At 44.4% G+C, this 10,168-nt stretch overlaps 1 protein-coding gene across 1 annotated transcript; it reads right to left on the bottom strand.

Moving 5' to 3' along the window:
* Positions 1 to 312: 312 nt before the first annotated feature.
* On the bottom strand, positions 313 to 7,127 carry LOC139039999 (uncharacterized). Its single transcript, XM_070482183.1, has 2 exons — positions 7,115 to 7,127; positions 313 to 1,337 (listed from the first exon to the last, which is right to left on the bottom strand). The coding sequence occupies exons 1-2, from the start codon at positions 7,125 to 7,127 to the stop codon at positions 313 to 315; spliced, it is 1,038 nt and encodes a 345-aa protein (XP_070338284.1).
* Positions 7,128 to 10,168: the final 3,041 nt, after the last annotated feature.

The following is a 10,168-nucleotide window of genomic DNA, read 5'->3' as shown; positions in this document are numbered from 1 at the left end:
TATGTGTCTCCTAGGTCGGGATGTAAAATGTTTTGAAAACCTCTCTCTGACGCTCGGCTACTCTCCCTGTCGAGCAAAGAGCAGGCCGGGCGCAACTTCGTGAGAAACAGTGTCCAACAGCACTTAATAACATTGTCTTATTTTTATCGTAGTTTCCTTGTTATTATGTATAAAGTGACACAAATTTTCCACTTAAGAGTAGCGATATGCAAGTTTCTCCTTTAAATACATTTATTGCTATTTTAAAAGAAGTCCTTTAAAAAAGTCATCTGTTTGTAGAACAGTTTCAAGTTTTATGAAGTAGTGACAGGTTCAGGGGGTGAGGTGAAAATTGGAGAGCGGAGGGGGAGGGGACAGGGGTGTGGGGGTGGCGGGGGTGGAGGGGCGCGGGGGTTGTGGTGGTGGCGGCGGCTGGGGGTGGTGGTGGTGGTGGCGGCGGAGGGTGGAGGAGCGCGGGTGGGGCGTGGAGGGGGCGGCGGTGGTGGTGGTGATGGGGGCGGCGGGGGGGGGTGGAGGGGTGCGGGTGGGGCGTGGAGGGGGCGGTGGTGGTGGCGGGGGGGGGAGGAGGGGCGGGGGGGAGGAGGGGCGTGGGTGGGGCGTGGAGGGGGCGGTGGTGGTGGTGGTGGCGGCGGCGGCGGCGGGTGGGGCGTGGAGGGGGCGGCGGTGGTGGCGGCGGGGGTGGTGGCGGCTGGGGTGGTGGCGGGGGGGGGGTGGAGGGGCGCGGGGGTGGTGGCGGTGGTGGTGGTGGCGGGGGGGTGGAGGGGCGCGGGGGTGGTGGTGGTGGTGGTGGCGGGGGGGGGGTGGAGGGGCGCGGGGGTGGTGGTGGTGGCAGGGGGGGTGGGGGGGTGGAGGGGCGCGGGAGTGGTGGTGGTGGTGGCGGCGGTTGTGGTGGCGTGGGGGTGGTGGTGGTGGCGGCGGGGGTGGCGGTGGCGGGGGGGGTGGAGGAGCGCGGGTGGGGCGTGGAGGGGGCGGCGGGGGTGGGGACGGCGGGGGTGGGTGGAGGGGCGCCGGGGAGGGGAGGGGGGGCGCAGAGCGCAGGCCGGCGGCCGCCCGCGAGTCGGGAGGCGGCTCTGGTCCCCTCCGGCCGGCGCTCGCCTGCGCCCGGGTGGGCCCCTCCTTCCCCTGCCTGGGTCTCTGGCCGGGTGGGCGGCCGAGGGGGCGGGTCGGGCTTCCTCTCGGCCCCGGGTCTGTGGCCCGGGCGCTGGGCGTCCCTCCCTCCCAGCGCAGCCCCAGCCGCCGAGCCCTCGCTTCTCCGACGGGGGGCGGCCTGTAGTCCCGAGAGGTGCCGCCAGAGGGCGGAGGCGGCCGGCGGCTTGAGGGGCTGCCCGCGGCGCGGCCTGCGGACGCGGACGGCCCCCGAGCCCAAGGAGGAGCCTTCCGCGCGGCCCCGCGCCCTCCATGTCCCCGCCCGGAAAGTGCTTCTCGTGGGGTTCACGCCGTGTGAATGCAATCTTCCTAGTTTATCAAGTTTTTGAATTGAGATGGTTTTTCTTCATCTCGGATGGGACCTGTGGCCCTCCCACGGGGCTGTGGGCCATTTAATGACGTAGAAGAATTTGAGGAATTTTTATTTAGCTGGCGCGTCATACGGAAAGCTTGTGAGCAGGGGGATGACGTTGGTTAAAAATGCGGGAGGAAAAAAGGGAGAAAAGGGAAAACGCACTTAAAAACATTGCCTATAATCCAATTCCTCGTCAGTAACCACAGTGGGCATTGGTATAAAGCTTTGCAGTCTTTTTGCTTTTCTCACCACAAACACGTACCTGCAAGTATAAACGTACAAAAGTCAGGGGTGCAAGAAATGTCACATTACTTCATTAATTTTTTTTTTTTACTTTAACTCGTGACTGTTGTTTTTGTAAAAGTAGTACATGCTCAACCGAAAAAAATCCAAGCAATTCAGAAAGTTCAAAGAAAATAAGCAATAAATCACCGTAAGTGGCATTTTATATTTCATGAATGTCATTACAGAATTCTTTGCACAGCCTCATCCTAACTCTACAGGATGAATGGGTAGAAGGACAGTATGATTATTAAGAGTGGGATCATAATCCGTGCTGTTTGTTTCTGTGTACAGTGACTTGCTTGCGTGTGTGTGTTTAAAATTAATTAATAGACTTTTCAGGCAACAGTTTTACAAAAAAAATTAGCAGAAAGTGCAGAGAATTCTCATCTATCCCCTCATACACACCCCCACACCCCTATTTCCCTATTATTAAATCTTGCGTTATAATGTAGTATATCTGTTACAATTGATGGGCCAATATTGATAAGTAATTATTAAATAAAATCCATGGGGCTGGCCCCGCGGCCGAGTGGTTAAGTTTGTGCGCTCTGCTTTGATGGCCCAGGGTTTCGCCCGTTCGGATCCTGGGCGCAGACATGGCACCGCTCGTTGGACCATGTTGAGGCAGCGTCCCACATGCCACAACTAGAAGGACCCACAACTAAAAATATGCAACCATGTACTGGGGGGCTTTGGAGAGAAAAAGGAAAAACAAAACCTTTAAAAAAGTAATAAAAATAAATAAATAAAATCCATAGTTTTTATTAGGTTTCACTCTTTGTGCTGTGCACTCCATGGACTTTGAAAAACATATAATGACATGTATCCACCATTATGATATCATTCAGAATATTTTCACTGCCCTAAAACCCACTGTGCTCCACCTGTTCACCCACCCTTCCTCTGGACCTGGGCCAGCTGCTGACCTTTGTGCTGTCTCTATGGTTTTGACTTTTCCAGAATGTCACATAGTTGGAACCGTATGGTCATCTAGGTTTTGTCCTGTGTTATCTTCTAGGAGTTTTATGCTTTTGTGTTTTACATTTACATCCATGATCCACTTTGAGTTACCTTTTGAGGTGTATATCCAGATTCATTTTTTTGCATGTAGATGTCCAGTTGTTCCAGCACCATTTGTTGAAAAGACTGCCTTTTCTCTGTGGAATTATTTTTGCTCCTTTGTCAAAGATCAGTTGACCGTATTTGTGTTTGTGTGTTTCCATTGATCTATTTGTCCATTCTTTTGCCAATACCACACTGTCTTGATTACTGTAGCTTTACAGTAAGTCTTGAAGTTGGGTGATGTCGGTCCTGCAACTGTGTTATTCTCTTTCAGTGTTGTGTTGGCTATTCTGGGTCTTTGCCTCTCTACATAAACTTTAGAATCAATTTTTTTATATCTGCTAAATAACTTGCTAAGATTTTGATTGGGATTGTGTTGAATCTATAAATCAAGTTGGAAAGAACTGACATTTTGACAATATTGTCTTCCTATCCATGAACATGGAATATCTCTTCATTTATTTAGATCTTTCATTTCTGTCATTAGAGTTTTATAGCTTTCCTTATATAGATCTTATACATATTTTGTTAGATTTATATCATAGTATTAATCTTTTTGGGGGCTAACGTAAGTGGTACTATGTTTGTAATTTCAAAGTCTAATTGTTTATTTAAGGTATATAAAAAATTGATTTTTATATGTTAACCTTGTATGCTGCATCTTTGCTCGAATTCCTCATTAGTTCCAAGAGTTTGTTATTGTTATGGTTCTTTGGGATTTTCTATATAGACAATTGTGTCATCTGTGAACAAAGACAATTTTATTTCTTCTTTTACAATCTGTATATCTTTTATTTCCTTTTCATGTCTTATTACATTAGCTAGGACTTCTGGTATGATGTTGAATAAGAGTGGTCAAAGAGAACATCCTTGCCTTGTTCCTGATCTTAGAAGGAAACCATCTAGTTTCTCACTCTTAAGAATGATGTTAGCTCTAGGTTTTTTGTAAATGTTCTTTATGTAGTTGAGGAAGTTCTCCTTTAATCTTAGTTTTCTAGGAGACTTTTGGTCATGAATAGGTGTTGGATTTTGTTAAATGCTTTTTCTACATCTATTGATATGATCATATGATTTTTCTTCTTTAACTGCTTGATATGATGAATTACACTAATTAATTTTCAAATGTTGAACCAGTCTTGCATACCTGGGATAAATCCCACTTGGGTATGGTGTATAATTCTATACATTGTTGGATTCAATTTGCTAACATTTTGTCAATGATTCTTGCATCTATATTCATGAGAGATATTGGTCCCTAGTTTTCTTGTAATGTCTTTATCTGGTTTGGGGATGAGGGTAATGCTGGCTTAATAGAATAAGTTGGGAAATATTCCCTCTGCTTCTATCTTCTGGAAGATATTGTAAAAAACTGGTATAATTTCCTCCTTAAATGTTCAGTAGAATTCACCAGTGAACCCATCTGGGCCTGGTGCTTTCTGTTTTAGAAGGCTGTTAATTATTGATTCAATTTCTTTAACAGATATGGGCCTATTCAGATTGTCTGTTTCTTCTCATGTGGGCTTTGGCAGATTGCGTCTTTCAAGGAATTGGTCGACTTCATCTAGGTTGTCTAATTTGTGGGCATAGAGTTGTTCATATTATTCCTTTATTACCCTTTTAATGTCTATAGGATCAGTAGTCATGGCTGCTCTTTCATTTCTGATATCAGTAATTTGTATCTTCTTTTTTTCTTGGATAACCTGAATAAAGGTTTATCAATTTTGTTCATTTTTTCAAATAACCAGATTTTGGTTTTGTTGATTTTCTCTATTGATTTCCTATTTTAAATTTTATTGATTTCTGCTCTCATTTTTATTATTTCTTTTCTTCTGCTTACTTGGGATTTAAATTGCTCTTCTTTTTCTAGTTTCCTAAGGTGTGTAGCTTAGATTATTGATTTTAGATTTTTCTTCTTTTCTAATATATACATTCAGTGCTATAAATTTCCCTCTAAGTACAGCTTTTGCTGCATCCCACAAGTTTTGTTTTTTTTTTTTTTTTGAGGAAGCTTAGCCCTGAGGTAACATCTGCCACCAATTCTCCTCTTTTTGCTGAGGAAGACTGGCCCTGAGCTAACATCCGTGCCCATCGTCCTCTACTTTATCTGTGGGATGCCTGCCACAGCATGGCTTGACAAGCGGTGCATAGGTCTGTACTCAGGATCTGAACTAGCAAACCCTGGGCGGCCGAAGCAGACCATGTGAACTTAACTGCTGCGCCACTGGGCCAGCTCCCATCCCACAAGTTTTTATGAGTTGTATTTTTTATTTTCATTTAGTTTACAGTATTTTAGAATTTCTTTTGAGATTTCCTTTTTGACTTCTGTTTTATTTAGAAGTGTGTTGTTTAATCTCCAAGTATTTTAGGAGTTTTCCAGCTATTTTTTGTTATGAATTTCTAGTTTAAATTCCACCACGGTCCGAGAGCATACTATATGTGAATTCTATTCTTTTAAATTTGTCACGGTGTGTTTTATGGTCCAGAATGTGGTCTATCTTGGTGAATATTCCATGTGAGCTTGAGAGAAATGTGTATTCTGTTGTTGCTGTATGAAGTATTCTATAAATGTCAGTTAGATCTAGTTGATTGATGGTGTTATTCAGTTCAACCATGTCCTTTCTGACTTTCTGCCTGTTGAATACACGAATTACTCATAGAGGGGTACTGAACTCTCCAATGTAATGCTGCATTCATCTATTTCTCCTTGAACTTCTACCAGTTTTTGCCTCATGTATTTTGATGCTCTGTTAGGTGCATACACATTAAGGAATGTTATGTCTTATTAGAGAATTGACCCCTTTATCACTATATAATCTCCTTCTTTATCCCAAATAATTTTTCTTGTCCTGAAGTCTGCTCTGTCTGACATTAATGTAGCTACTCCAGCTTTATTTTAATAGCATTAGCGTGGTATATCTTTCTCTATCCTTTTACTCTTGATTTCTCTGTGTCTTTATATTTAAAGTGCGTTTCTTGTAGACAACATATGTTTGGGTCTGTTTTTATCCACTCTGAGAGCTTCTGTCTTTTAATTGGTGTATTTAGACCATCGATGATTTAAGTGATTACTGATACACGATTCATGTCTACCATATTTGTTACTTTTTTCTATTTGTTACCCTTGTTCTTTGTTCCTTTTCTGTCTTCCAATTAAGCATTTTATATGATTCCATTTTTTCTCCTCTCTTAGTGTATCAATTATACTTCTTTTTAAAACTTATTTTAGTGGTTGCAATATACATTTACAACGAATCCAAGTTTTCTTTCAAATAACACTATATTACTTCATGGGTAGTGCGAGTAACTTATAACAGAATATTCTCAATTCCTCCATCCCATCCCTTATAATATTGCTGCCACTCATTTCACTAATCCATAAGCTATAACCACCAAGTACATTGTTACTATTATTGTTAATTAAGAATAAGCAAAAAAAGATTTTATTTTACTTTCACTGGTTCCTTATCTAATGCTCTTCCTTTCTTTATGTTGATTCAAGTTTCTGGTCTATATAATTTTTTGTCTTTCTGAAGAATTTCTTTTAACATTTCTTGTAAGGAAGATTTACTGGTGAGGAAATTCCTCTATTTTTGTTTATCCGAAAAAGTCTTTATATCTCCTTCACTCTTGAAGGATAATTTTGCTGGGTAGAGAATTCTAGGTTGATGAGTTTTTTTTTTCTTTGACCACTTTGAATATTTCACTCCGCTTTCCTCTTGCTTGCATGGCTTCTGAAGAGAAGTCCAATGTATCTTTGTTCCTCTATAGGTAAGATGGGGCTTTTTTCCTCCCCTCTCTTCTGGCTTCTTTCAAGATTTTTTCCTTTGTCTTTGATTTTGGTGCCATTTGAATATACAGCTAGATGTGGATTTTTTGGTATTTATCCTGCTTGGTGTTTATGAGCTTCCTGGATCTGTTGTTTGGTGTCTGACATTAATTTTAGGTAGTTCTTAGTCATTATTGCTTTGAAGATTTCTTCTCTTTCTTTCTCTCCTCCTCCCTCTGGTATTCCCGTTATGTGTATGTTACACCTTTTGTAATTTTCCCGTAGCCCTTGGTTATTCTGTTCTGTCTTTTTTCATTCTTTTTTCTCTTTGCATTTCAGTTTTGGAAGTTTCTATCGACATTTCTTCAAGCACACTGATTCTTTCCTCAGCTGTGTCCTGTCTATTGACAAGCCCGTCAAAGACATGCCTCCTTTCTAATAGTGCTCTTGATTTCTAGCACTTCCATTTGATTCTTTCTTCGAATGTCCATCTCACTTACATTCCTCATCCATTTTTGCATGTTGTCCACTTTCTTCATTAGAGCCCTTGGCATATTAGTCATAGTTGTTTTAAATTCCCAGTTAGGTAATTCCGACATCTGAGTCTGGCTCTTGTGCCTGCTCTGTCTCTTCAAACTGTGTTCTTGTCTTTTAGTATGCCTTGAAATTTTTTGTTGGAAGCTGGACATGATGTATTTGGTAAAAAGGAACAGAGGTAAATAGGCTTTGAGTGTGAGGCTTCATGTGTGTCTGTTAGGGGTCAGGCTGTGTTTCCTGTTTGCTGTAGCTATAGGCATCAGAGGCTAAAATTTCTTTGTTGTTGTTGTTTTTTGTCTTCTCTGTTGTATTTGCGGTTCCCTAGAGACTTCTTCAATAAAGTCTGAAATGTAGTGTTCTTTCAGCTGTATTCCCGCATTATTAGATAGGAACCCTATTGATAAGTGATAAGGCTTTGTTAAGATAGCAAGTCACAGGCCTTGTGAAGAAGAGCGGAACATGCTGGCATATTTCAAAATGGCTGCCTTGGCTCTCTTCCTGCCAGAGGCATGAGGAGACTTTTCTCCAGTGTTCACTGTGAGAACCTGTTCAAGATCCTGGAGGTAAAACTCACAAAAATGTGGAGGCCCCTTCATCACCAGGCCCTCCTGGAGTTTTAAACTCTCAAACTTATCCAATGGGCTCCCAGCAACTCATCAGTTGCAGTTCAGACTTCCCTACCCTGGGAATGGGTCCCCTGAGGCTTCTGCTCTCAGGGTTCTGCTCCAGTAAGTTGTGGTGCTCTGGATCTGCCTGTCTTTCTCTCTAGTCTTGGGGAGTCATGGTTTGTCCTACAACCTCAATCCTCCAATGGATCTGAGAAGAGTTGTTAATTTTAAGTTTGTTCATTTTTCTTCTTGTTATGAGATCAGGTGTGACAGTGACAACTTCCAAGCTCCTTAAATGCCCAGCCACAAACCAGAATTCAGTCTATGCTGTTCTTAAAATAAAAGCTTTAAAATTAATTCTATTGGAATTCAGAAGATGAAGTAGAAAGGTGAAACTAAACGTATCTTGGATTTGAGATAGCCTTTTTTTAACCATAAGAAATGTGAGTTACTTAAAAAGAATTCCTCTATGATTAAGAAAGAGTTCATGAAAGTCAGTAACAAGTTGGCTGATGGCTTTTTTCTTAACCATATGTTTAAAATTTAGATGATATGAATGGCTCTCTGCAATAAGGTGACTGGATTTTTTATACTTGCTAATTTGGTTGCTTTTAACTTTGTTAACGTTTATAACATATTCACATTCTGTTCTGTAACCATACTCCTCCCAGTTTAGTTTTGTTCTGTGTTGAAATGGATTCAGTGCACACCTCCAGTCCTCGTAGCATAGCTTTGCTTTTTTTAAGGATTGGCACCTGGGCTAATGACTGATGCCAATCTTTTTTTTTTTTTTTTTCTGCTTTATCTCCCCAAACCTCCCCTGTTCACAGTCGTATATCTTAGTTGCAGGTCCTTCTAGTTGTGGGATGTGGGACGCTGCCTCAACATAGCCTGACGAGCGGTGCCATGTCTGCACCCAGGATCTGAACCCTGGGCCGCCGCAGCGCAGCGCGCGAACTTAACCACTCAGCCACGGAGCTGGCCCCAGCATAGCTTTTCTGTTTCTGAGTTCTTTCTTTTGATTTATCCATAGGTTGACCAGATGTTATTATTGAATAGTTTTTTCAAGAAAGTCTGAAGGATGCAGTATTTACTGAGCGTAGCAGTCTGGGTCTAATCAGGAGATTAGACACCACAGATTAAACAGGAGAAGTTTACTACAGTGAATTACTAACCGTGATAAAAAGTAACCATCAGGAAACTCTGTATGGTGCCCTAGTGCTGAGGGACAGAGCTCAAGGATGGACAAACGTGGAAGGGGTTCAGCTCTCACTGGGGAAGGTATAGTTCAGCCACTGGGGAGCAGAAGAGTTCTCTGGTTCAGCCATACTGCAGCTGGTCTGGAGCTGCTGGGCTAACAAGAGGGCAGTCGCTGCTGCAGGTGGGGGACCAGGAGACCATCAAGTGCTAGTGGAGGGCAGGAGATCTTCACAGCATGTGGTCCTCCTGGGGCATGCAGTAGGTGTGACCCCTTGGTGTGTGACCCACTGCCTATAGGCAGCTATGTGTGGGCTGCAACATGGCCCTGGTTTCCATTTTCAAGAGGGCCGTGGAAAGGTTATCACCAGGCTGAGGCTGCAATAAGGTCGCAGACGGATCACACTCTGGGTCCAAGGCTGGGGCTGCCTCCATCCAATGTCCTCACACCCACACCACTGACCCTGTCCTGCCCCACACCAGAAGCTGCAAGAAGCTTCTCCCTCCTGCTGTGTCCCACCAGCTATCTCCAGAAGGCCGCCACTGCGTTCATTAGAAGAGAAATGCTGAAAGGAATCCCTTTGTTTGTCATAGAGCATATATTGAAGGGTGCATTTGGAGCTGCAAGTCAATAAATTGATAACTAACACACCGAGATCCTTCACGTTTGGGAACCTGTGCCTGCCGCTTCCACCCCAGACTGGTGTTTGGGCTGGTTATAATCAAGGAGTCAGGCTCCTGGTTAAAGGTCTTTGTGCGACTTTTCGGCGACCACAGGCCATTACAAACGCTTTCCCTGGTGGCCTCGCGGGGAGGGGCGGGGAAGCTCCCTCCCCCCAGCAGCCCGGTCGGGGCGGCGGGCACTGCGGGCTCTGAGGGAGCTGCAGGCAAGGACTCTGCCCCTGGCCGGCCTTCTCCTTGCCCATTTACATTCCTAGCGGGGTGCCTCCATTCCTAGGTCACTTGATCTGCGACCTCAGGCAGGGCTCTTCTCCAGGTGCCTCTGTGAGGCCTCTTTAGGTGGGGATGAGGGGGGACCACCAAGATACTGCCCCCCTGACTCAGGGCCCAGTGCTCCTCCACTCCCAGCTGTCCTCCTCCACACCCACCCCCTCCTCCTCCCTGCGGGGTCCCCTCAACACGTGCCCTGCTCCACCTGATCCTCCACAGGTGCGCCACTCATGGGGGAAGACGGAACCGGGGCGTCGGTGC

The sequence above is a fragment of the Equus asinus genome, chromosome 13, assembly GCF_041296235.1.
Source record: "Equus asinus isolate D_3611 breed Donkey chromosome 13, EquAss-T2T_v2, whole genome shotgun sequence".
In the NCBI taxonomy this organism is placed as follows: Eukaryota; Metazoa; Chordata; class Mammalia; order Perissodactyla; family Equidae; genus Equus; species Equus asinus.
Note: the sequence above shows the minus strand (reverse complement) of the source record. Positions and strands in the feature narration are given on the sequence as shown.